Here is a 27,746-nt window from a genome sequence, read left to right on the forward strand (position 1 = left end):
CAGTTGTGGAAAGAGGAAACAGTTAACAGGATATGTAGTCTTCACAGAGAGATTGTATGCTTAAAGCCTGAGAGAGAGAGGGCTGCTGCAGGTGGGGCTGGCCACCTGGCATAAGATTCTAATTGCTTAATGATCCGATTGTGATGTCATAGAGGCCAATGTTAAGTCTATGGGGAAATTTGTAATAGTTTTTAATTTATAGTTTAAAAAGTATAAAAGTTACAAAGTTGAAAAATACTTAGCAGCCTTCCCCTATTTAAGACCTACGTTGCGACGTTTGAATGAAGTTTCTAAGTTAAACGGTTCAAGCTGAATAGAAAAAATGAATTTGATCAGCGGAATAATAAGAAGAAGAAGCCTTGGAAGAACAGTACAGTGCATTTTCATGCACTGTAATTAAACTCTGATGACTTCAGTGAGTTTCACTTACTCAAGGACATGTGTTGGGTGACTCTAAACTTCCCTTACGTGGAGAGTTTTTGTACTGAAGATTCGCCACGAGTAGATTGGGGAATAGCAGCAAATATTGCAAATGTACAAAACCATACAAAACGTAATCAACTACAGGCTGTGCCAAGTGTGAAGAAAATGAAAATCATCAATTTGATTATAGGGTTAGCATATTCACAGGGTTAGCATATTCACAGGGTTAGCATATCCACAGGGTTAGCATATTCACAGGGTTAGAATAATCACAGGGTTAGCATATTTGCATGGTTAGCATATTCACAGGGTTAGCATATTCACAGGGTTAGCATATTATGCCACAGGCCTCCAGGCATCTGTGCAGTGCATCATGGTGGACAAGTACATACAGATATTATCCAGCAGAACCAGAAAAACAGCAGAAAACAAGCTGGCAATATCTCGCCTGGAGTAAGCAGCCCTGCCCACCCCCTGAATCTGTTGCTCAGCCCTCTCCAGTTTGGCTGCAGGTTAGAGCACAAGACTGGAAGGGAGACAATTACTGTACAAGAGAAGCTTTGTCCCCTCAGCCATCACTGCCACAGCACTTAGACTGATGCAACTCTTTTTCTTAGCCCCAGTATGTCTGCTGATGGTCATGCTGTATCCGTACATGTTTTTCTGTGGGGAGTGGGTTATGTGCTGAGAGGGTTATTGTGATCTGTTACATGTAAGAGGATGTTTCCTTATGTTTTAGCTCTTCTGCTGCTTGAAACCTCTGATGTGTGAAAAAGATCATCCCCTTGAGACAATAAAGAACCTAACCTAACCTTGATTTTATCACCTCAAACACACACACACACACACACACACACACACACACACACACACACACACACGATGGAAAGGATGATGAGCTTGTTTGGCTGTAGCATTCTGTGAGGTCAGTGTTTCTGCTCCATAACTAGTCGTATCATGTTCTGAAATGGCTGAGGGTAAGCACTTTCCCAATGCCTCAAGCTAACACTCGCTCTCTGAACTGTGTGTGTGTGTGTGTGTGTGTGTGTGTGTGTGTGTGTGTGTGTGTGTGAGTGAGAGAGAGAGAGAGAGAGAGAGAGAGAGAGAGAGAGAGAGTGTGTGTGTGTGTGTGTGCGTGTAAGAGAAAGAGAGAGAAAGTAAGAGAAAGAGAGAGAGAGAGAGGGGGGGGGGTGTTTGAAATGACTGAGGGTAAGCACTATCCCAATGTCTCCAGCTAACACTCGGTCTCTGAACTGAAAGTGGAGCTGCTATAGTTCTAATACTGTAAACAGTATAAATATCAGGCACTGGACACTGCGCTGTTTCACTCCTGGTGTAGAAGTGGAGAGTGTGTACAGTGCAGTGTAGTGCATCACCTGCTACAGGTGGTGTTGGACAGACATGACCAAGTAAGCTGCATCTATCACACACACACTACACACACACACACACACAATGTAAACTTTAGCTATGCATTATTCTGAACAAGGATCAAACATCATACAAGGTCTCTCTCATTCACTTAGTCCCTGTTGTGTCTTCCAGCATGAAGCTGTTGATCATGGCAGCTGCCTCTCTGGCAGTGGTGAGCTGTGCCAGCCTCTCTCTGGAGGACCTGGAGTTCCACGCATGGAAACTCAAGTTTGGTGAGACAACTGATGTTATGATTGGAGTTTATTGACACGTGTGTCTCTGTGTTGCATTACTCCTGATGTCAGCAGCGTTTACATGGATGGCACACTGTGTTCTTTGTAGTTGAATGTATACTCAAAAAACTCATTCATGGTTAGCCTGGCATAATGATGTGTCTGCATCATTTCTCTACAGAAAAATCGTACAACTCCTTTGAGGAGGAGCTCCAGCGTAAACTCGTCTGGCTCTCCACCCGCCGCAGTGTTCTGACCCACAACATCCTGGCTGACCAGGGCATCAAGACCTACCGCATGGGCATGAACCAGTTCTCCGACATGGTAGCCGTATTCCCCCTGACCAAAGACAAATCATGATTTCACAATTAATGATCTATAATCAATGTACAGCAAGATGGGACAGTTTTAACTCTGCACTTTCTTGCACTTGGATTTTCCTCAGCCGCTTAACTACTGAACCTTGTTAGTATGTTAATTATTTATCCATCAATTTTCCTCTTCGACAGAACAACCAAGAATACAATCAGGCCGTCCTCTTGTCTCACTTCAATCGCTCCAATGCCGATGCCAATGCCAATGCCAATGCCAATGCCAATGCCAATGCCAATGCTCAAGCCTCATCCCAGAAAGTGGCGTCTGCCTCCAAAAAGCAAGGGGGCGATGCTGAGCTGCCTGACTCAGTGGACTGGAGGCAGAAGGGCTGTGTGATGAGGGTGAAAGACCAGCACCAGTGTGGATCCTGTTGGGCTTTTGCTGCAGTAGGTTGAGAGTGGAAGAGTGGTGTGAGTGTGTGTGAGTGTGTGTGTGTGTGTGTGTGTGTGTGTCCTCCATTGCTCTGTGTCCTCTGTGTGTCTTCAGATTGCTGTGTTGGAGTCCCACACCTGCATTGAGCACGGCTACTGCTGTGTGTGTGTGTGTGTGTGTGTGTGTGTGTGTGTGTGTGTGTGTGTGTGTGTCCAGATTGCTGTGTTGGAGTCCCACACCTGTATTGAGCACGGCTACCTGCCCTCCCTGAGCGAGCAGCAGCTGCTGGACTGCTCCCGTTCCTATGGGAACCACGGATGCCACGGAGGTTGGGAGACGGCAGCTTTCCAGTATGTCAGCGATAACGGGGGAATAGACACGGACGAGGCCTACCCGTATGAGGCAAAGGTAGTGACACCTACTGGATACATATAGAGGGGTATAGACAGGGACGAGGCCTACCCGTATGAGGCAAAGGTAGTGACACCTACTGGATACATATAGAGGGGTATAGACACGGACGAGGCCTACCCGTGTGAGGCAAAGGTAGCCTGCTGTGACACCTACTGGATACATATAGAGGGGTATAGACACGGACGAGGCCTACCCGTATGAGGCAAAGGTAGCCTGCTGTGACACCTGGATACATATTTACAGAGGTGTTCATACGTATTCATATGTCCACACAAGTGTCCATTTTCTATTTAGTCTAGTATAGTTACAGTTCAGAATCACTGTATCTAGCCTGGGCAGAGGTCTGCCTGTGCTACCAAAGGTGCCAAAGAGGAGTCTTCTGGTGTTCACATGAGTTGTGTTTGGTGTTGTGTTTGGCTAGGTTCCAAAAGTTATCTGTGTTGTGTTTGGTGTTCAGGTTCAGTTCCAACACTACTCTGTTCTGTGTTTGGTGTTGTGTTTGGTGTTTAGGTTCAGTTCCAACACTACTCTGTTCTGTGTTTGGTGTTTAGGTTCAGTTCCAACACTACTCTGTTCTGTGTTTGGTGTTTAGGTTCAGTTCCAACACTACTCTGTTCTGTGTTTGGTGTTTAGGTTCAGTTCCAACACTACTCTGTTCTGTGTTTGGTGTTTAGGTTCAGTTCCAACACTACTCTGTTCTGTGTTTGGTGTTTAGGTTCAGTTCCAACACTACTCTGTGCTGTGTTTGGTGTTTAGGTTCAGTTCCAACACTACTCTGTGCTGTGTTTGGTATTGTGTTTGGTGTTGAGGCTCAGTTCTAGAAGCTTCTATGAGCTGTGTTGTGTTTGGTGTTGAGGCTCAGTTCTAGAAGCTTCTGTGAGCTGTATTGAGTTCGGTGTTGAGGCTCAGTTCTAGAAGCTTCTGTGAGCTGTGTTGAGGCTCAGTTCTAGAAGCTTCTGTGAGCTGTGCTGTGTTTGGTGTTGAGGCTCAGTTCTAGAAGCTTCTGTGAGCTGTGTTGTGTTTGGTGTTGAGGCTCAGTTCTAGATGCTTCTGTGAGCTGTGCTGTTGTGTTTGGTTTGGTTCCAGCAGTGCTCTTTCTTACTGTGTCCCCCCAGGATGGAATCTGCCGCTTCAAGCGGTCTGGCGTTGGCGCCCTCTGCCATGGGCATGTGGAACTGCCGTTTGGAGACGAGGAGACTTTGAAGGAGACGGTGGCGTTTGTGGGTCCTGTGGCTGTGGCAATTGACGCCGGACAGTCTTCCTTCCAGCACTACGTGTCTGGTGAGTCCGGCACACACACACACGGCAATCAAACTCATCTTCACTGACCCCAACTAGATCAATGATGACCAACTATGTGTCTGGTGAGTCCGGCACATACACACGGCAATCTGGGTTAAATGCCTATATGGGAATATAGCACCCTCTGGTGGTTTAGACCGAGACTAAAGCCTGCTAGTGCTTCTCAAAGCTCTGCTTACTAGGAGCACAACATACAGAAGTCTGACTATCACCATGCTAAGTTCAGTCTTTTAAGATTTAAAATTGGTCTGGGGAGTCTGCGCTTTATTTCTTCTGCACAAGAGACTTGGGCAGATCAATGGGCATTGATTGATGGCTTAACTATTTTATTGGTTTGTTTGTTTTGTTATTAGGTGTCCACTTTGACCCTTACTGCAGCAAGACGATAACCAACCACGTTGTGCTGGTGGTGGGTTATGGAACTGAAGACGGCCAAGACTACTGGCTGGTGAAGAACAGGTCAGACCGTTGGTGCTCACCTGTTTTTAACTTTTAACTAATGTATTGTTCATATATGTTCTTCATTTATTTAGACGAAAGCATCTGCAAAATATTGTATTATGCCATATCAACTGCAGCTTGATATGGCATTGTAACTCACCTGTGAGAGATTTCCGTAATCAACTCTTAAGTGGTGAAGGATATATGCAGCGATTTCCCTCTCTGTGTGCAGCTGGGGTGGCCACTGGGGAGATGAAGGCTACATCAAGTTATCCAGGAACCAGAACAACCAGTGTGGCGTCGCCTCCTATGCAACTTACCCGCAAGTCTGAAGAGCAACCCATGCATGAGACAGGAGGAGTTACTGTACATCACACCAGGATGAGACTTTCATCACATAGTCTGGCACTGTTTCAGCTTTTCATCAGCTTCATGTGATTTCTGAGGTTTTCCCGACAACACAGGCTCTCAGATGGTGCTTTTGTTTCCTAGGCAACAAGAGGGGAAATTGTGAAAATAGCATACGGCTTGATAATATCCATCATCAAGTGTTTATAACTTTGTGTCTTTGCATGTGCAGTAGTCCGTTAAATGGTGTAGTGAACATTGCAGCTACAGTCTGTAGTAATTAAGGAGATGAATTACCACCATATTTCCTGTGTATGTTCTCATTACCTCAGAATGAGCCCTTTAAATCTCCATGAGAGCAGGCAGGCCAGAGCCATATAAAGCCATATATTTATATGGCTCTGAGGCAGGCTACTCCATGGAGGTTGCCATGCCACCATGTCGCTACGGTAGCCCAGAAAGGACAAATCAAAACAGCACATTTTCCTGCAACTTGACAGCCAGTATAGCCTATAATTCACACCAGCTCTGGTCGATGGTAGTGTAGTGACTAGGGAGCTGGGATATGTGGTAGGCAGAGAAGTTCAATTCCCAGCTGTCATCTGTGAGTCAAAAGCGAATAAATAACAATAATGATAATATTAATAATAATAACAATCCATTAATCTTTAACAATCCATTAATAATAATGCTTGACAGAACAATTTTTGAAGTCTGTTGAATAGTTGAATGTTTGTATTTTAAACCATTATTGAATGCTTGTTTTTAACAGTTCCTGTACATGATCATTCCCTTTCAAACAATAAACAAGCAATCTCAAATAACTTCATATTTAGCATGGCATTTCACAGTCTGTTTAATTGATCTGTGATTAACTTTTGAAATTGAAATGGCAGTAATTTATTACAGAGTACTTTATCATTTACATACAGACATAGACATGTTTATAAAGAACAGAACGGCTGATGTTTTGCCAAGGCAGTAGAGTCCCCCTAGTGGTCACCACTGGGTATGGCATGTGGTGCACATAATTCCACAGCCCCATTATTATGGGATCCTTCATCTACATACGTGAATAATGAGTTTGTTTATGAGGCCTCATGTTAGGAGAATATTTCCTATTATTTCCTCTAAGTGTCATTTCTTGAAAAATATTTCACTAGTGTTTTATGCCTTTTCTTTATCTGGCTTGAATCATGTATTTCCACGTCCTTAGTTTATAACACCTGCAGTGCAACTATCAAGTTGTCAAGCACTTCAAGTTCCACAAAGAATGTTGTTACGCTTAACATACATGCCCACAAAGAGCAGGTATAAAATGTACAGTATGGAGCATGTAATAACCCCAGGCCTATAGGGGGCTGTAGCAAGGGGAGTATGCAACAGGAGCTGAGGGCTAATGTGAAGAAGAGAAGTGGATGAGTGTGGAGATGGACACAGCCATCTCATAGGACTTCAGCAGAGACAAGGGAAGCCAATTTGAACTCCTTTTCTTGACCTAGTCACCTAGTCAAAAATGAAAAAGGCTTACAAAGGCATTGTAATCACAGCTTTGAGTGACAGATTCACAACTGCACAAAATTGTAAGTGTAGGATCCTTATGACACCCTCTGAATGTTTTTTGTGTATTTTGATTCATGAGGGACCATTCAATAAATGAATATGTGTACATTTATTGACTGTAGCCTACACTATCCACACGCATGCACAAACACATTTAAAGATACGTGCACACACAGGTGCATACACAGACACACACACACACACACACACACACACACACACAGATACACACACACACTCACATTCATACACGTACACACACACACACACACACACTTGCAGGCAAAATGTTTTCTTTCTTCCGTTTTCTTTTCTTTGAATGCACCATTCCTATGTTCCGAGAACTACAGTAGGCCTACAACACTTGCGCCAAGCTACAGCCTATTCATGGATTTCATCAGGTCCCTTTCCACAGGTGTATACAATCAAGCACCTTGATTATCAATGCAGACTGCATGGTGCTTGATTAATACACCTGTGCAAAGGGACCTGATGAAACCCATGAATTGCAACTCACTGTTTAGCCTAGTAACCTATGTTTGGAAAGAAATTAAACGCTGCCCTAATCCTTGGTTTCCTGGAAGTCACCCTACTGAGTAGCAGCTAGGGGCGCGTCCCGTTGTAGTCACTTTCACTTTCACTTTTGACTCGAAATCGAAACGGGTATCTGCCTACACTTCCCCATAAAACACGAACAAGCTAGTTCACAGCCTCGTGGGGGACAGGGCAGGATCAACAACAATGGTAAGCATGATTCAAATCCTCCTTTGTTTTTGTAACGAATGTATTTCCCTCGCTATTAGAAAGGCTAATCTTCTCCCAAAACAAGTAGCCTAGGCCTAGTCTATTAAAGACTGAGATGATCAGTCGGATTCAGAGTAGGCTAATCGATACTGGTATGGCTAAAATGGCAATAGGCCTACAGAATGAAACTGAAAAAAAAAGAGCTAGCCTATTTCCAAGCAACGTAGGGTATAGGCCTAGATCCGATGTGTGGCCTGGATTTAACAGTTGGCACTGACGAATCCTGCTTTGCATCAATCAAGATTTCTCATTGAAGATTGCTTGAAGGCTAAGGGATGTCACCGAGTCATCATGGAACAATTGGTGCGACTAAAAGGAGGCCCCCGGCCAATTTGAACTTAGATTTCAACTCAGCTGATCATGTTCATTCTGTCGATAGGGACAAACGTGATAAAAAGGTGTTGTGTGCCTTCTGGGTTTTCCCCACCTGCATGGTTTTCTAGCGCGTGCTCGTTGCTACACATTGTTGTCCAACATTCACAAAAGGTGCTTTAGACGGATTGGAAGTCGTATTAGATCTACGTCATGGTTTTGGTGAACGGCTGCGATAAGTTCAAAATAGCCTCACATTTCTCTCCTAAAATAGGAACCAGGCCAAGTTGGGTCAGACCCCCAACACACACTCACACACACATACCTGTTTATGTAGGCCTAGCCTTTCATTGTAAATTATTTACAGTAAAGCATATGGTTTTCTGTCAGTGAGTGTGCTCCCTGTGGTGTCAAAGTCTATCAGCAATATTAGCAGCCTGCCTTATCAGTAAAGGGCACTAAGAACAGCGGTTGAGCTACACCCTAGTCTGCAGCTAACAGCCCTTATCTCAGCTGCTGTGACTGCTGTTCCGTGACCTTAGGGGTCAGATGATGTCATCAGGTGCGTGCTGCTGATTGGTTGTCCGTGTGCTGTGGTTGCAGAGTGGACAGAGAGGGATGCAGCGCTGCAGAACAGTGTCCAGGAAGGGAGAGACCATCTACTCTTGCAGGTCAGTGGGTAGCACGCGTGCAGGACTGCACTGGACTCTCACAGGTGCCCGTCTATGATCATTTCATAGACTTTTTTAATAGAAACGTTCTTTGTACAATAACATCAACTAGATGTACCGCATAGCGGTACACAATATGACCGCCGCTCAGTTCTGCACATTCTCTCCACAAAAAGAGAGGCCGGTGGTGGCCCCCAGGGACCAAACGCAATGTTTCCGTAAAAGTCTACTGGGCCGACTTGCCCACCAGGTTTCATGTGACCCGGTATTACGGTGTCCCGGGAATCTTTTACCAAAAATTCAGGAAGTAGGGGGAAAAAAGAAGAAGAAGAAAAAAAACAGAAAAAAAAACTTTGACAATCACTATATGACTGATAGCCGCGGTCATAATAAAGAATATCGATCAATCAATCGATCAATCATGTGCACAATCCCATGGCCTCAATTATAACAATAAGCTCTATTGCTCTCAATAGATGACTGTATGGTTTTAGTAGGGCTGCTTGATCATATGGCAAAATAATGATTATGTATTGCTGATCAGTGCCTGTGTGTGTGTGTGTGTGTGTGTGTGTGTGTGTGTGTGTGTGTGTGCAGGGACTGTGCTCTGGACCCCACCTGTGTGTTCTGTCAGGACTGTTTCCAGAACAGCGCACACAAAGCCCATGCCTATAAGGTGCGTTTCCATGGTGATGCCTCATAGCTCTGTCCTTCTGTAGCTCTTGTTGAGTGTATTAATTGCACCACCTATAGAACACTGTAAACACTCACACACACACACACACACACACACACACACACACACACACAGCGTTACATGTGCAGATGTGTTTGCATGTCCTCTTGATTTACGAACCCATTTCAGGAAACAAAATGAACGCATGCCTTGTTGGTGTCCTAGCAAGTGAATTTATTTTCTCCTGCGGGTGGGGCGAAGCTGCAGTAGTGGAATATGCCCGTCCCGTAACCGAAAAGGTTTTGAATTTGATTTCACACTTGCCAAATGGCTGTGCTTGTGTCTTGTGTTTCTCAGAAGCGTGTGTTAGCAGGTGTGTGTGTGTGTTTCTCAGAAGCGTGTGTCAGCAGGTGTGTGTGTGTGTTTGTGTCTTGTCTCTCTCAGAAGCGCGTGTTAGCAGGTGTGTGTGTGTGTCTTGTCTCTCTCAGAAGCGCGTGTTAGCAGGTGTGTGTGTGTGTGTGTGTCTTGTCTCTCTCAGAAGCGCGTGTTAGCAGGTGTGTGTATGTGTGTGTGTGTTTCTCAGAAGCGCGTGTTAGCAGGTGTGTGTGTGTGTGTCTTGTGTTTCTCAGAAGCGTGTGTCAGCAGGTGTGTGTGTCTTGTGTTTCTCAGAAGCGTGTGTTAGCAGGTGTGTGTGTGTGTGTGTTTCTCAGAAGCGTGTGTTAGCAGGTGTGTGTGTGTGTGTTTCTCAGAAGCGTGTGTCATCAGGAGGCAGCGCCTGTAGCTGTGGGGATGTGGTGGGCTGGCGTAGCGCCCCCTACTGCTCAAAGCACAACCCTGCAGCCTCTAACTGGGAGACCCCCAGCACAGGCCTCTGGGACCAGGAGCAGGTGAGTGGGGAACATCAGGGAGAACATGAGGGAGGAGGGGAGTGGAGAACATTAGGGAGGAGGTGTGTGGAGAACATCAGGGAGAACATTAGGGAGGAGGGGAGTGGGGGACATTAGGGAGGAGGGGAGAGGTGCTCTGGGGAGGAGGAGAGAGGGGGACATTAGGGAGGAGGGGAGTGGGGAACATTAGGGAGGAGGGGAGTGGAGAACATCAGGGAGGAGGGGAGTGGTGCTCTGGTGAGGAGGGGAGTGGGGGACATTAGGGAGGAGGGGAGTGGTGAACATTAGGGAGGAGGGGAGTGGAGAACATTAGGGAGGAGGGGAGTGGCGGACATTAGGGAGGAGGGGAGTGGAGAACATCAGGGAGGAGGGGAGTGGTGCTCTGCTCTAGTATTATATCATATTGAAAATGATAAAAGTGTCCAAGAGTAGTGGGAGGATTTGTGTTTGTTTTGAGATTGCCTATTCATCTCTGTGTTATACATATTGCCCCATAAGATATGAATGTGTATCACTCTCATACACACTGTCATCTCTGTGTTATGCATATTGCCCCATAAGATATGAATGTGTATCACTCTCATACACACTGTCATCTCTACAGGACTCCAGGGCACCATTTAAAGGAGGTGAGCTACTGTACATCAGTTTAAATATGTTTGCGCTGACACCTGTCTCTACATTCAGTAAGATGGCACTGGCTCTCTCAGCCACACACTCACTCACACACTCTCTCATTTTTTCTTTCTCTCTCTCTCTCCCTCTCCCCCTCTCTCTCACTCACTCAAATGTGTGGAGTTCACACCGTGGGCATAGGTAGCTGAATTGTACACTAACTATCAGGCATCATTGGGCAGTTTATCAGTGACTAGAATGTCCTCTTCTTTGGTCCAGTCATCCTGCAGGAAGTTGTTGTGTGCTTAAGATATATGATATATTGTACAGGCTTTTAAACAAAGCTTTAGCTTGATGTGCCTGTCTAACATGTATGTGTGTGTGTGTGTGTGTATGTGTGTGTGTGTGTGTGTGTGTGTGTGTGTGTCTGTGTGACTCCAGGAACTGTTTCCATGCAGGCCCCGGTGTGCCTGATAGATAACGGGCCTGATGGGCGCATGAGTGTCCAGCAGGAGGCGCTAAAGATCCTGGAGCAGATCCAGCAGCCGGTGGTGGTGGTGGCCGTGGTGGGGCTCTACCGGACGGGCAAATCCTACCTCATGAACCGCCTGGCCGGCAAACACGCAGGTTTGAACTCTTTTCAGGTTTTTTTGTTTCTTCAGAGACTCACAACATGATTTCATTTCATGTGATTTGTGCAGAAAACAAGGAGAACTTATTTGGGGTGAAAGACTAGAACCTAACCCTGTTCTTTATGTATTTGTTTATTTAAAAGGGACGGTTTTTTCAATTACATTTTCAACATTTCAATTACACTTAAAATTGTTAGCAAATAAGCTCCTTTGGGTCTCTTGTGTTTGGTCTGGCTGACACCGAACCAATGGCCATTTGAAAGCACATCTGGACACTGAAATTAGCCCTCCTCAAATTTCAGAATTACAGCCAACACATTGTTGATTTAAATGGAGTTGTTCAAATGAAATGCCCGTGTTTACTGCTAACTCCATCAGGGCGTCCATGGGGTGTATAAAGCCCGCCCCCTTTTGGCTTTTACTTACAGGATAGCGACGCCATGGGAGGTTATGAGTTAGCAGGAGTGGGTTTGGGTTCCTGAGGTCTGACTAGAACTTGGGTTCCTGTACTGTGGGAACTTGGGTTCCTGTGGGCTTTGAACTCTTACGGGCTTCAGGACCCTGACACTGCCGTAGGGTTACAGCTGCCCTTTTATAAATCCTGTTTGCATCCTCTGAGACTCTTGATAGACCTAGATCCTGTCATGGTAACCGTTACCCTGGTAACTGTAACACTTACCTGTTTGCATCCTCTGAGACTCTTGATAGACCTAGATCCTGTCATGGTAACCGTTACCCTGGTAACTGTAGTCCTTACCTGTTTGCATCCTCTGAGACTCTTGATAGACCTAGATCCTGTCATGGTAACCGTTACCCTGGTAACTGTAACACTTACCTGTTTGCATCCTCTGAGACTCTTGATAGACCTAGATCCTGTCATGGTAACCGTTACCCTGGTAACTGTAACCCTTACCTGTTTGCATCCTCTGAGACTCTTGATAGACCTAGATCCTGTCATGGTAACCGTTACCCTGGTAACTGTAACACTTACCTGTTTGCATCCTCTGAGACTCTTGATACACCTAGATCCTGTCATGGTAACCGTTACCCTGGTAACTGTAACCCTTACCCTGTTTGCATCCTCTGAGACTCTTGATACACCTAGATCCTGTCATGGTAACCGTTACCCTGGTAACTGTAACCCTTACCTGTTTGCATCCTCTGAGACTCTTGATAGACCTTGATCCTGTCATGGTAACCGTTACCCTGGTAACTGTAACCCTTACCTGTTTGCATCCTCTGAGACTCTTGATAGACCTAGATCCTGTCATGGTAACCGTTACCCTGGTAACTGTAACCCTAACCTGTTTGCATCCTCTATGACTCTTGATGCACCTGGATCCTGTCATGGTAATTGTTACCCTGGTAACTGTAACCCCCTCAGGCTTTGCTCTGGGCGGCACCATCGAGTCCAAGACCAAAGGCATCTGGATGTGGTGTGTGCCTCACCCCTCTAAACCAGGTGGGTATACACAGCTACACACACATACACATACACACTGCACTGACACATATACATTCACACACACACACACACACACACACATACAGTGCCACACTGCACAGGCGCATACACATTCCCACACACACACACACACACAGTGTGTGAAATGTGTGTGAATGCACAGTATGTGTGCTGGTGTGTTTATGTGCTTACAGACACTCATTTTCTCTTTCTCCTTTGATCAGGACACACCCTGGTGCTGCTGGACACAGAGGGCCTTGGAGACGTGGAGAAGGTGAGGCCAGTATGGGGCAGTCTGGGAGGAGTTTAGATCAAACTGTGTGTGTGTGTGTGTGTGTGTGTGTGTGTGTGTGTGTGTGTGTGTGTGTGTGTGTGTGTGTGTGTGTGTGTTGTTATACCTATTTATTGCAGGATTGCAATTGCAATGACTTTCTAAATGTAGATGTAAATCAGGCTTCTCAGGGATTGAACCCTTCGGTTACCTGCCTGAAGCCCTAACCAGTAGGCCACAGCTGTCCCTCTACCCTTCGGTTACCTGCCTGAAGGCCTAACCTAAGCCACAGCTGTCCCTCTATCCTTCTATCCTTTATAGACAGTACAGTGTTCATATGGGCTTAAACAGGCGCACAGTAGTCCCTTGTACCAGGTCAGACTTTGGTTAATAGACATAATGTCTGTGGTTGCCAGGGCGATGAGAAGCACGACACGTGGATCTTCTGTCTGGCTGTTCTACTCAGCAGCACTCTGGTCTACAACAGCATGGGCACCATCGACAACACTGCCCTGGAGAAACTGCAGTATCCTTTCACACACACACACACACACACACACACACATATGTCCACACACATGCACACACACACACACACACACACAAATGCAAATTCAATCCCTCATTCCAAATTAAAATAGACAATTTAACAGTATGATGTTAATATAGGGTCACTGCAAACAATCTGTGTCTATAAGGTACATGCCTCCTGAACAGCTCCCCCTACAGGTTTGTGACAGAACTGACGGAGCACATCAGAGTGAAGTCCAGCGAGCACAACAGGAACACGGAGCTGATGCGTGTCTTCCCCTCCTTTGTGTGGACGGTCAGAGACTTCACTCTGGAGCTGGAGAAGGAGGGCAAACCCATCACTGCTGATCAGTACCTGGAGCATGCCCTGAAGATCAAACCAGGTCAGAGAAACACACACACACACACACATGCACAAGCACACACATGCACAAGCACATGTACTGTACATAGTCAGCCAAAGCATCCAATCAGTCACATGCACACACACACACACACATTCATAAACAGACACACACAGTCAGACACCCATAACGCCCTGTAGCTGAAACCAGATGAGACCTTCAAACCCATAGTCACACACACTGCACTGTCCCTGTCTCCTTATTCTCAATAAGACTAATAAGAGTTCTCTTGTGTCTGTAGTTGACGCCAGCCCCCCTCCTCCTTATTCTCAATAAGACTTGTTCTGTTGTGTCTGTAGTTGACGCTAGGTCCCCTCCTCCTTATTCTCAATAAGCCTTGTTCTGTTGTGTCTGTAGTTGATGCTAGATCCCCTCCTCCTTATTCTCAATAAGACTTGTTCTGTTGTGTCTGTAGTTGACGCTAGCTCCCCTCCTCCTTATTCTCAATAAGACTTGTTCTGTTGTGTCTGTAGTTGACGCTAGATCCCCTCCTCCTTATTCTCAATAAGACTTGTTCTGTTGTGTGTGTAGTTGACGCTTGGTCCCCTCCTCCTTATTCTCAATAAGACTTGTTCTGTTGTGTCTGTAGTTGACGCTAGATCCTCCTTATTCTCAATAAGACTTGTTCTGTTGTGTCTGTAGTTGACGCTAGGTCCCCTCCAGGAGTTGAGAAGCACAACAAGGTGCGCCAGAACCTGAGGGACTTCTTCGCTGTGCGACGCTGCTTCGTGATGGAGCGTCCAGCCAATAGCAGAGCGATGAAGCGCATGGAGGAGCTGACGGACGCGGACCTGGATCCCAGCTTCGTGCAGCAGGCCAAGGACTTCTGCAGCTACGTCCACAACAGCGCCCAGGTCAAGACCATGAGAGGAGGCCGGGGGCTGACCGGCAGGAGTGAGTAGCACCGGTCACTTCTGATAACCTGCAGATAGTCCAGCAGCCTGATGACCAGCAGATAGTCCAGCAGCCTGATAACCAGCAGATAGTCCAGCAGCCTGATGACCAGCAGATAGTCCAGCAGCCTGATGACCAGCAGATAGTCCAGCATCCTGATAACCAGCAGATAGTCCAGCAGCCTGATGACCGGCAGCTAGTCCAGCATCCTGATAACCAGCAACCTGATAACCAGCAGATAGTCCAGCAGCCTGATGGCCAGCACATAGTTCAATGCAGAATTTGAAGAATTTTCCACAGGGGTTGAGACAGAGCTGAGAGCCAAAGGAATTTACAGTACAGATGCTCTGCATTTAGCAGAGAACCAGTAGTCAGAAGAGATGCTATTCTGAAAACCAGTAGTCAGTAAAGATGCTGTTCTGAGAACCAGTAGTCAGAAGAGATGCTGTTCTGAGAACCAGTAGTCAGAAGAGATGCTGTTCTGAGAACCAGTAGTCAGGAGATATGCTGGTCTGAGAACCAGTAGTCAGGAGAGATGCTGATCTGAAAACCAGTAGTCAGGAGTAGGGGTGTCACGATTCTCCAAATCTTCGATTCGATTTAATTTTCGATTTTAAAGCCACGATTCGATTCGATTTTCGATCTTTTTTATTAATGCATTGTGTCATTATTATTATTATATTCATTTTTATTTTTGCCCTCTTCCTATTCTGTTTCAGGGGGCTCTTATTTTGAAAGCAATTTTTATTTTGAAACCGTTCCATCCGTGAGGTTGTAAACAAAAAAATGTGTAAACATAGACATGTGAACATATCGAAATGAAGCAACACAGAATGATACTTTGAATGTTTGTGCACACTCTGAAGAGACCCAAGGTTAGTGCTCATGGAATAAGTACTTATCAATGTGCATTTTAAGCCTTAATGTCATTTTGGACTGTAGGCTAACTAAATCGTTTTTTACTTGCTAAGTTGAGAAGGCTAAATTGGTGTTAGGCTAACTGACGTGAATGAACACAAAAATGCTTCCACTCCCGTGATTTCAGAGTAACAAGAGGTTGATGTGCATTTTTAAACTGGCTGCAGCCTAAAATTAGAGGAGTGTTGATGCTGCACTTGTGTGGTTTTGCGTCTTGGGCATACATGCTGGACGTCACGTTGGGGGTGTGGCTGCATCGTCGATTCTACTTTTCTGTTCGAAGTTTGAGATTGAGATGTAATTTCGATCGATTTCGATTTAAAATCGAGATCGTGACACCCTTAGTCAGGAGAGATGCTGATCTGAAAACCAGTAGTCAGGAGATATGCTGATCCGAGAACCAGTAGTCAGTAGAGATGCTGTTCTGAGAACCAGTAGACAGTAAAGATGGTCAGCTTTTAGCAGAGGACTAATAGTCAGTAGTTGGTCAATTACCTAATGGATGTTTCTGCCTGGTCTGAAGCTGGCCAACTGTATTGAGCAACTATTGATTTGGAATTTTAGGGCCGATAGCGATAACCAATATTTATCGGTTTGTTGTGTCCAATACCGATAATATCACTCTTGAAAAATTGATAAATGTGAAATGTGGCGGCATTGGGACAGTATTTATTATGCATAATTTAATTACAGTAATTCTATCTACCAATGATGGACAGAACTCATAATAGTCAATGGTACAACAGTCAACAAAATAGCAGTAGCCTATGCCTATCCGTTAAAGTGAAAATGACATCAGTGACTTCACCTCACTATGTGCTAGCTGCCTCTGCCCTGAATACGCTGTAAAAAGGCATCTCTGTGGACAGCACAGGCTCCGAAAACGGCAACAGAAACAACCTGGTCCAGCCTGGACCATAAAAACATTACAAACTGTTCCAGCCAATCACCGATGAGATGCACATTTAGGAGTTTCAATTGAACAGGAGAGAGGGGGAGAGAGTAGCGAGCTAGCTCTTTTGATGGTGCAAAACTCATAAACTGACAAACAGCACTGGTAGTTGGTATATAATGGGCATGTGTGCTGGTTAGCATTAGCTGGTATATAATGGGCATGTGTACTGGTTAGCATTAGCTGGTATATAATGGGCATGTGTGCTAGCATTAGCTGGTATAATGGGCATAGTGTGCTAGCATTAGCTGGTGTGTATGGGCATGTGTGCTAGCACTAGCTGGTATAATGGGCATGTGTGCTGGTTAGCATTAGCTGGTATGTAATGGGCATGTGTGCTAGCATTAGCTGGTATATAATGGGCATCAGTGCTAGCATTAGCTGGTGTGAATGGGCATGTGTACTAGCATTAGCTGGTATGTATTGGGCATGTGTGCTGATTAGCATTAGCTGGTATGTAAGGGGCATGTGTGCTAGCATTAGTTGGTCTATAATGGGCATGTGTGTTAGCATTAGCTAGTATAATGGGCGTGTGTGCTGGTTAGCATTAGCTGGTATTTAATGGGCATGTGTACTAGCATCAGCTGATATGTATAGAGCATGTGTGCTAGTTAGCCTTATCAGGTATATGATGGGCATGTGTGCTAGTTAACCTTATATGGTATGTATTGAGCATGTGTGCTAGTTAGCCTTGTCTGGTATCAATATCCAGCTTGATTCATCCTCACTGACTCCAACCAGATCGGCACGTAACTTGGGTGTCATAATTGATGACCAACTTACTTTCTCTGAGCATGTTGCCTCAATTGCAAAGTCATGTCGGTATACCCTGTACAACATTAGGAAGATCAGACCTTATCTGACACAAGATTCCACTCAGCTTCTTGTACAGGCAATGGTTATCTCCAAGCTGGACTACTGTAATTCTCTGTTAGCTGGCCTACCTGCTTGTGTTTTAAGACCACTACAGTTGATTCAGAATGCTGCAGCACGACTGGTCTTCAATCAGCCAAAGAGGACACATGTAACCCCTCTCCTAGTTACTCTCCACTGGCTCCCTATAGTAGCCAGAATTAAATTTAAATCTCTCACTCTGGCCTATAGGACACTGACTGGATCTGCTCCCAGCTACTTCAGTTCTTTAATCACGATGTACATTCCCAACCGCCCATTGCGATCTTCTGAGGAGCGTCTGTTATGTCGACCAACCATACATGCTAGGTCAAATTGTAGATCCTATTCTTCAGTGGTTCCGTGTTGGTGGAATGAGTTGCCCAGTGCTCTCCGTTCCAGCAACAGCTTTGGATCTTTTAAGAGGGGTCTTAAGGCATATTTATTTAATATGCACTTAGTCCTTTGAGTTTGTGATGTGTTATGGTTTGTATAATAGTATTGTTTTGTTATAATTTGTCTATTGATAGAATTTGACATTTATTTTGCTATTGTCCTTAAATTTAGCCATACCATGCTTTAGTTAGTATTATTATAATATATAATTAACTGAGTGACTTATTTGATTGCTATTCTCATTTCACTGTTTTATTTCTCATTAGGTTAGTGCTTAAAATTATTGTTTTACTGATAATATTATTCTCCCTAGTTTGTAATTGTTCACTGTTAATTTAATTTGTATTGTTATTTATTTGTATGTCGCTTTGGACAAAGGCGTCTGCTAAATAACCATAGCCATAGCCATAGCCATGATGGGCATGTGTGCTAGTTAGCCTTATCTGGTATACTGTATGATGGGCATGTGTGCTAGTTAGCCTTATCTGGTATATGATGGGCATGTGTGCTAGTTAGCCTTATCTGGTATATGATGAGCATGTGTGCTAGTTAGCCTTATCTGGTATACTGTAACGGGCATGTGTGCTAGTTAGCCTTATCTGGTATATGATGAGCATGTGTGCTAGTTAGCCTTATCTGGTATACTGTATGATGGGCATATGTGCTAGTTAGCCTTATCTGGTATATAATGGGCATGTGTGCTAGCAGTTGCTGGTATGTACAGTAATGGGCATGTGTGCTAGCAGTAGCTGGTTTGTACAGTAATGGGCATGTGTGCTAGCAGTAGCTGGTATGTACAGTAATGGACATGTGTGCTAGCAGTAGCTGGTATGTACAGTAATGGGCATGTGTGCTAGCAGTAGCTGGTATATAATGGGCATGTGTGCTAGCAGTAGCTGGTATATAATGGGCATGTGTGTCTCCCTGCAGTGCTGGGCAGCCTGGCACAGACGTACGTGGAGGCGATCCGCAGTGGCAAAGTGCCGTCTCTGGAGAGTGCTGTGGAGTCGCTGGCGCTGATCCAGAACGGCCGGGCCGTGAAGGAGGCGTTGGAGTTCTACCGGGCAGAGATGGGGCGCAGAGTGAAGTTCCCAACTGAGACTCACGAGGCGCTGTCTACAATCCACACTGCTGCAACCAAACAGGCCATCAGCATCTTCATCAACGCATCCTTCAACGATGAGGACCAGAAACATCAGCTACAGCTCATGGTACCAACAATTTCAGCCATCCACATCTCACTCAGCAGGGTCCCCACGGATCCTTAAAGGAACACTTCAGTTCACTGTTTTGTCATATTAAACTATGTTATTCCCTTAATTAAGACGAGTTGATACATACCTCTCATGTTTCAATGCGTGCACTAACTGGCTCTGGCGCGCGGCGCAACTTTGATAGCATTTAGCTAGCCCAATGCATTCATTAGGATCCAAACAGAGATGAAGTTAGAAGCGACCAAACACCTCCATGTTTTCCCTATTAAAATACAGTTACACGAGTAGTCACACGGCCAAGTATGGTGAGACAAAATAAAACGTGTTGCATTTGTAAGCAGGTAAGAGGGATAACTATATTGTGTGGCGCAGTAATATCCTCACTCTTGCACTTTCAGTTTCACTTTAGATTGAGGATATTACTGCGCAGAGTCTAAGTGCTCCCAATGTTATTCCGCCACACAATATAGTTATCTGGTGATGATTGGCCAAATATGTGCAAAAAGTTGCAGTGATTGGACAAAATTGCAAGGTCGTTCAGAATTTGCGGGAATTGGTTGATTTTGCATTAATTGTTGCAATTGCCATATCGCCAATTAGCCCTTTTCACGGTGATGTCAGACGAAGCGTTGCTGGGTATCCTCCGGCATGTCCAGCCGCCAAATACTACAGAAGAAGAAGAAGTATTCATGGGTTTCATCAGGTCCCTTTCCATAGGTGTATACAATCAAGCACCTTGATTATCAATGCAGACTGCATGGTGCTTGATTGTATACACCTGTGGAAAGGGACCTGATGAAACCCATGAATACTTCTTCTTCTTCTTCTGTAGTATTTGGCGGCTGGACATGCCGGAGGATACCCAGCAACGCTTCGTCTGACATCACATGAAAAGGGCTAATTCCTTGAGGGACTGTTTTTGTTTGTTTGTTTGTTTGTTTGTTTTTGTTTGGCCCTTGTTGTGGGTGGGAAAGGTCAAACAAACACCAAAAGTACATAAACATGTAGTCAGTGTGGATCTTAAAAGATATCTAAATAATAGGAATCTTTCTAGATGTTTCTAATTCCATGGAACATCGTTGTCTTTCTCTCCACAGAGCAGCATGGATAAAGAGTATGTGGCGGCCTGTAAGAACAACGTTAAAGTGTCTCGGAAGGAGTGCTGGTCGGTCATCCCTCGTACTTTTGCCTCTCTGGAGGCGGGCCTGAAAGACGGCTCCTACATGAGATCTGGGGGCTACGGAGAATTCCGTCGTGCCCTTGACAGCGGTGCTCGACTCTACAGATCAGAGAAACGCAAAGGAGTTATGGTGAGCACAGACTCTCCTCTCCGAACACGTCATGTCTGACGACACTGTATCCTCATGTGAGCTTTCACTGCAGTACATAATCTAAGGCCCAGTTTTGAACCTCATACACGTTCACTCACCACCTCTTCGTAAGCAACATTGTGTGTGTGTGTGTGTGTGTGTGTGTGTGTGTGTGTGTGTGTGTGTGTGTGTGTGTGTGTGTGTGTGTGTGTGTGTGTTGCCAGGGTGAGGAGGTATTGACCGAGTATCTGGAGCAGAAGAACGTAGCTGGGGAGGGCATCCGTAGAGCAGACATCTCTCTAACTGAAGCTCAAAAGAAGATGGAAGGTAAGATTTAGATTAGATTAGATTAGATTTGGGGGTTTTAGTTGGTTGGTTGTCGCTGGGATTCAGAGCTAGAGTTCAGTACAGTTACAGCCGTAGGAAAGAAGCTTCCTCTGAGCCTGCTGGTCCGGGCACAGTGCAGTTTACTGCCGCATATGACACAGTGACTGATGACACCTTTGTGTCTACACCACTAAAACCTCCATTTGGGTGTTATGACTGATGACCACCTTATTATTTCTTATCATGCAGCTTGTCTTGAGGTCAGTAGGCTACGATGTCCAATCCAGTGTTGTCATATCTAAAATACTGCATTTGATGATCTATGAAGATTAGGAATGTATGTGATCTACAAGTTTAATACATAGTGCCAAAAATGTACAGTTGCTGATTTGACAGTCACAGTGTCATGACCTACATAGTAATCTGAAAGATGTGTATACTGTATTAGGCAATACTGAATTGTGGCAATAAGGCGGTGCAGTGTAGTTTTTTTCATGTCCAAAATACTACTATTCTGCATACGAGCTGCAAGGAATTCTTCCAAAATTGAGTTTTCACTAGCCCGGGTGCCAGCCGAACTTAGCCCCGCCCACAACATTTGAGGTCAGGAAGTTTGGTCTTGCATTGCTCCATTGTGGCGCAACTATGCTTTAACCAGAGCTGTTTGAACCAATCAAATTGTCAGGGCGGGCTTTATATGATGATGGACAGACGAGCAACAATAACGTAAATCAACCACATCACCAAAAAGCGAGCACTTAGGTTGAATTTGTTTACAACAAAGATGCTGCTCTGATTGGTTGTGGGTCTATCCAATTGAGTGAAGAGGCATTTTTATTCCTGCTTTTAAACCAGTGGTTTCCTGTTTTTTCCTGGGCCATACTCACAGCTCAATGGAGCAGTATCAGACTCAGATTCTGAAAACAGCTGTTTTCACACTTGATAACGGCAGTTATTTTTTGAAGTGGCCACCTGCTTTATCTCAGACAGCATGCCACTCTACTTCTTGTGCAGGCCCTGGCTATTTCTACACTAGTCAGCCTGAGCAGGCCCCGGCTATTTCCACACTAGACAGCCTGAGCAGTTAGACCTCTTCACACTAGACAGCCTGAGCAGTTAGACCTCTTCACACTAGACAGCCTGAGCAGTTAGACCTCTTCACACTAGTCAGCCTGAGAAGTTAGACCTCTTCACACTAGACAGCCTGAGCAGTTAGACCTCTTCACACTAGTCCGAGTGTCACCAGGCTCCCCTCCCTCTCACAGAGAACAAGGTGAAGCAGCAGGAGGCTGAGCAGCAGAGGAGACTCCTGGAGCAGCGAACGCAGATGCAGCAGCAGGCCCTCCGCGACCTCAAGAGCAGCAATGAGGAGAACATCCGTCAGCTGGAGGCCAAGGTGGAGCGGGAGAGAGAGAGATCCCTGAACGAGATGGAGCGGGTGCTGGCAGCTAAGCTGAAGGTACACATGGATTAAAGTTTTCCGTCGCTACGACGGATTTCCGTCAACCGGAGGCGCTAGATGTCAATCATGAGATTGATGCAGATCCGGGGAGAAAATAATTGGGGGTGGGGGGCGATCTCAATTGCAAGCCGCAGTGATGGTTACACCTCTTGTTGAACCCTGTTTTGTGATAGGCCTGTGCTTTTGTAGCCTATGTTAAAATCTTCGTTGTGCGCAAAATAAATAAATGCGTTGGTGCACCTGCGTTGATGAACATTAGGCTACTGCTACCACTATTAGGCTGCTACTACTATTACTACTACTACTGCTACTAATAATAATAATCATCATCATAATCATAATGATACAATAATAAACGAAAGAAAGGCCTATTGAAACAGATAATAAACAGTTGTTTTGCCAGTTATAATAGTAGACTATAGAATAGCATTAGGACAGACATCCACGCACTAGCTGCGCAAAGGTCTGCGTTGTTTGCGATGACTTCTTGTCCGCACTTGCTGTGTAGTTCCCCGATCTCATTAAATTAGGCTACTTAGAGGTCGGCAGTGTTGGGGAGCTTAAAGGGATAGTTCGGGTTTTAAGACACGAAGTTATATGGGTTCCCTGTCAGCAACGTTGTGCATCAGCACTGACTTACCCCCCGACAGCGTCCTGTGAGCCGAGATCCAGCCGGTTTTTGATCGTTTTTGATGCCGGACTATTTTCTTCAGCAAGTTTCTGGGGTCACGAAAGTAAAGTGTTTTTCTTCTCAAAACCATATGCGTTCAACAGAGTGATATATTTGCACCACAAAAACGTTGTCCAGCTGTCAGTAACGCGCAGTGATAGGAATCGCGAAAAATAAGTAAGTGATAACGAGGTTTGAATTTTTCCTGGACAACGTTTTTGTGGTGCAAATATATCACTCTTTTGAACGCATATGGTTTTGAGAAGAAAAACACTTTACTTTCGTGACCCCAGAAACTTGCCGGACTACTTTCTTCAGCATCAAAAACCGGCTGGATCTCGGCTCACAGGACGCTGTTGCGGGGTAAGTCAGTGCTGATGCACAACGTTGCTGACGGGGAACCCATATAACTTTGTGTCTTAAAACCCGAACTATCCCTTTAAAGATGAATAGTCAAAAAGAACATGGCTATAGCCTACTTTTGTTCATAATATTAATAGAGTCGGGTGCGTCTATTAATTAACGCAGAGACAGACTACGGGGAAGTGTGTGTCTGCGCCACGCCACTATAAGGCTATCCTACTCAAAGCCATCGATATATATCGATGGCTTTGATCCTAGGCTACTGTTTAAGTTTAACGGCTAATTTCTCTAAAAAATAATTATAATAAGCCATTCAAAAGGATCCAGTAGCTTAGGCTATGTCTATACAGTTTGCCTAATTTGTCTTCTTCAAAGAGAAAGTCGTAGGTCCGTTTCCAATAAACTTATCTAATATGAGTCCTATGACTGACGCGTGTTCTTAAAAACGTCTTGTCTTCCAGTTAACAAACAGCACAGCTCATACTCATATAATTGACACGACCAACACGGTCAGAAAAAACGTGGAACTCCTAACATTCATGCCATGCATCACGTTCTTACACAAAAACTAAAACCTCTAAAAGTGACATGCCCCTAATTAAACATGTCACCTAGGGCCTAATCACACTAAGTAAAGTTACACCAAATTATATCCTGGATCAGAAAACATCAGAATTCTTTAGCATATTACATTTCAAATAAATTATTCCAAATTTTCAATAACAGAGGCCTATCTGACGGTAAATAACCTATGGCTGTGAGTTTTAATTGTTTTCATGCATGTCTGATAACAGGTTTTGGAGTCATACATGTATTTTAGCCATAATGCTGGCCCTAATCTCTGACTGAAAGTGCGCAGAATTTATGCATTTAGATAACAGTATTTAATACATTTTCTCGGAGGTGACACCCCCCAACCTCCTATAACAATGGGCTATGGCCGGCCCTGGGAGCACTCTTAATAAGCAACAGTCTGCAGTACTGAATAGCTACGCCTACTTTAAAATGTGTTACTTGTAAACGGAGGGTACAATTAGTCTGTATGGCCCTATTTTACGTAGGTCTACGCTAAGGCCCTTTGATTTGCATCACTTGCGTGTGTCAAATTTATTTTTTTTTGGACAACATTTTTTCAGTCAGATGATTTTTTTTCACTTTAATCCATGGGTACAGTAGTAGATCCTTCAAAGAAGTTTTCATGGCATCAATAGCTAAGCTGAAGGTAGTAGCCCTTTCAAAGGAGTTGTCATGACATTAACAGCTAAACTGAAGGTAGTAGCCCTTTCAAAGGAGTTTTTTCACTGAATGCTAATTTTTTTATTTTATTATTTATTCATTTTATTTGTTAGGGACCATGTACAATTTTGTGTTTTTATTTATACATTTTGTTTATTATGGATGATGTAAATTGTTTTTACCGTAGGCTAATTTAGATCTGCAGTCCTTAGGGAGGACACAGTTTAAATCCAACAGACAACATCTAACAAACAATAAGATAGATCACAAATCCTACATCAATATAATGCACATTGTGACGGTGCTCAGCTATATGTGTATGTGTCCAGTTTAATACGTTTTGCATGTGGTGTGTTGTTCAGTTTGATACATTTTTCATCTTGTGTGTGTGTGTGTGTGTGTGTGTGTGTGTGTGTGTGTGTGTGTGTGTGTGTGTGTGTGTGTGTGTTGCAGGAGCAGCGGGAGCTGCTGGAGCATGGCTTTAGGAGACGCGCTGAGGACATGGAGGACGACATCAGAAAGCTGAAGAAGGAGCAGAAGAGGGAACAGGAGGAGAAGCCGGGCTTCTTCCAGAAGCTGGGCTCCGGTTTTAGCTCAATAGGAAGTGCATTATTTGGCTGGATGTTTTAGCCGGCTTGTAAGCCCTTAGCTCTGCGCAGCACAGCAGGTCCAAGAACATCATGTCTAATGAGGAGGAAACTGCGCTCACTCTCGTAGACAGTCTGCTGTGAGTACAGACAGTGGTGGAGGACATGTACAGGCTCCAGTATGAAGGGTCATTCAAACCTTTACCTCTCTTACACACAGGAAGTGCTTTTACAGTCACAACTATATCACAATGATGTCAAGTGGCTGAAGTGGTTAAATACAGCATATTAAGTATAATGGTGCATATAAATATGTATGTGTTATAACGGCACATGTCAGTAGGTATAATGGTAATATACTGTATAAGGTAAATATGTATGTGAGTTATAACGGCTCATGTCAGTAGATATGATGGTGTACAGTATGTAAGGTAAATATGTATGTGTGAAGTACAACAGCTCATGTCAGTACTGTAGGTATGTTGGTGCCTTGCTGAAGTTGTTGGCTCCTCTGTTATTTCAGCAGGGTGTTTACCCATCACTCTTCAAACATTAATCATAATATGAATGCTTGGCTCTCACTAATATACCTCACATAAATATATATTTACATTGAGTAATATTTACACTAGTGTTAAAGATCACACCCTGAAATGCCACCCTTCATACTAGTGTTGAATTTAAGTGGGTTGCAGACATCATTGGTTATTTACATATCTCTGTAGTAATTACACTGACACTGTGCTTGAACTTCAGAAATTAATAAAATGATGAACAATATGGGCACAAGCAGGACCCGTGGTAGTGATGTAGTAACTTTATGTAAAACATAATGTGTAAAAAAATTAACACATTTCATTCTTTACTTATCTGAATTCCTGTGTCAAAATAAAAGTTCTCACTTGGACTGCAACACATGAGTATTATGCCTGTCAAGCTTGGCTGTTGTTTTTATCAAAAATAGATGCACTCAAGCAAAGTCCATCTAAGGCAAGTCCATTCACTCAGTCGACATATTGGAGACGCTTTCGGGCAGCTAATTGGGCTTAACAAGATCAAGCCCTATCAAAATGAATAGGGAGATATAGAAAAGTCCAGATTAGCTGGTCGTACTGACTAAATATTGTAATATATTGTGTGAATCCTTGTTTAAATCTGAATTGAACGGTGTCAAAATCCACCTGCACATTACTGAAATAAAGCTTAAAAGACATTTAAAATAGCTATTTGCTCACTACACCTGGGCCAACATTTGCGGCATGGCTATCACCATGGTGATGGAGATAGTAAACAAAAAGCTGTCAGTCATACAGCATCCAACAATGCGATTGGCTATTTTAACGGCAAGGCAGGACTACCAGTTTCTCTACTCCGCCATCTTTGGGTTCCAAACGGCTGTAATGCATTCCTATGGGAGGACTTCCTACAGTTTTTTTCAATTGTTTACACACAAACGGTAAACAGTTTAGTCCTATGAACAACAGCAGTACACCATTCAAACTCAAAATTCTGTGGTCACGTTGAGGTGAACTGCGACATGTGGCATCAGATTTTTAAAATAGGTATTCAGAACATTTTCAATGACGGTGGAAGTTCTTCTTCAATGTTTATAACAATACCAAAGCTACTAAATGGTTCCTTGAGTGTTGGAATGTGGATAAAACAGTGTGATTTTGTAATGTTCAATTGTTGAATAAACTCTTTTGAGAGGTGGATGAACTCTAATAAGAGGTGGATGAACTCTTTCTGAAATTTCAGAGGTGACTGAAGTGAACTGTATGTATTTACTTGCATTTGGCCTCCACTGTATTACCCCTCCACTCCACTAGATGACAGTATTAGAGCATTATGATAAATATAGAATGTGGGAAGTAATTACCCCCCACTGCTGCTCCCAAGAGGAGGGGAAGTGAAGTAGACCTGATCAGAGTGAAGCATGGGGCAGGCTGAGCTAGATAATGGGTTCAACCAAATATACGATACTGTTGCTCAAAGCTCATTATCTGAATGCTTTGAAATGAGAATCTTTACGATTTTTAGCGATGCTAAAACACCAAACAGGTGCACTATCACTTAACTTCTGAACATTGCTGTTGAAATACAATACATACAAATTATCAATTACATGCACATAAAATTCACATGTGTAAACACTCAAACACTCAAGATTCAGGTTTGCAATTTGGTGCATAGAGTGTGTATGTGACCAGATTCACATCAAAGAAAGCATGTAATGTAATTTAATGTAATGTAAAACTGCATAACAGTAAACGCATACTGAATGTTTTGTTTAAAACAGACATACAACCAAGAAAATATGATTACAGAATATGTTTCACTTTCAACTTTGCCCTTGATAAAGCTGCTCAGCTGC

The 27,746-nt window shown here is 44.1% G+C and overlaps 2 protein-coding genes across 4 annotated transcripts; both read left to right on the forward strand.

Moving 5' to 3' along the window:
* Positions 1-1,969: 1,969 nt before the first annotated feature.
* On the forward strand, positions 1,970-6,107 carry LOC134067244 (procathepsin L-like). Its single transcript, XM_062522402.1, has 7 exons — positions 1,970-2,069; positions 2,251-2,393; positions 2,579-2,830; positions 3,033-3,224; positions 4,346-4,511; positions 4,886-4,991; positions 5,206-6,107. The coding sequence occupies exons 1-7, from the start codon at positions 1,970-1,972 to the stop codon at positions 5,303-5,305; spliced, it is 1,059 nt and encodes a 352-aa protein (XP_062378386.1). The 3' UTR covers positions 5,306-6,107.
* A 1,417-nt stretch (positions 6,108-7,524) lies between these two features.
* On the forward strand, positions 7,525-27,111 carry LOC134067239 (guanylate-binding protein 1-like). 3 transcript variants are annotated; one of them, XM_062522393.1, is made up of 17 exons: positions 7,525-7,628; positions 8,604-8,671; positions 9,269-9,347; positions 9,977-9,992; positions 10,113-10,234; positions 10,839-10,863; positions 11,291-11,476; positions 12,866-12,943; positions 13,171-13,220; positions 13,634-13,743; positions 13,947-14,131; positions 14,795-15,046; positions 19,134-19,414; positions 20,515-20,727; positions 20,952-21,054; positions 22,320-22,513; positions 25,239-27,111. In XM_062522393.1, the coding sequence occupies exons 1-17, from the start codon at positions 7,626-7,628 to the stop codon at positions 25,413-25,415; spliced, it is 2,142 nt and encodes a 713-aa protein (XP_062378377.1). In that variant the 5' UTR covers positions 7,525-7,625; the 3' UTR covers positions 25,416-27,111. The 3 variants fall into 3 exon arrangements, with proteins under 3 accessions (XP_062378377.1, XP_062378376.1, XP_062378378.1); XM_062522392.1 differs by lacking the exon at positions 9,977-9,992 and having other exon boundaries at positions 10,097-10,234; XM_062522394.1 differs by lacking the exon at positions 9,977-9,992 and having other exon boundaries at positions 10,097-10,234; positions 13,171-13,215; positions 13,632-13,743.
* Positions 27,112-27,746: the final 635 nt, after the last annotated feature.

This window comes from Sardina pilchardus, chromosome 20 (genome assembly GCF_963854185.1).
Source record: "Sardina pilchardus chromosome 20, fSarPil1.1, whole genome shotgun sequence".
Lineage (NCBI taxonomy): Eukaryota > Metazoa > Chordata > Actinopteri > Clupeiformes > Clupeidae > Sardina > Sardina pilchardus.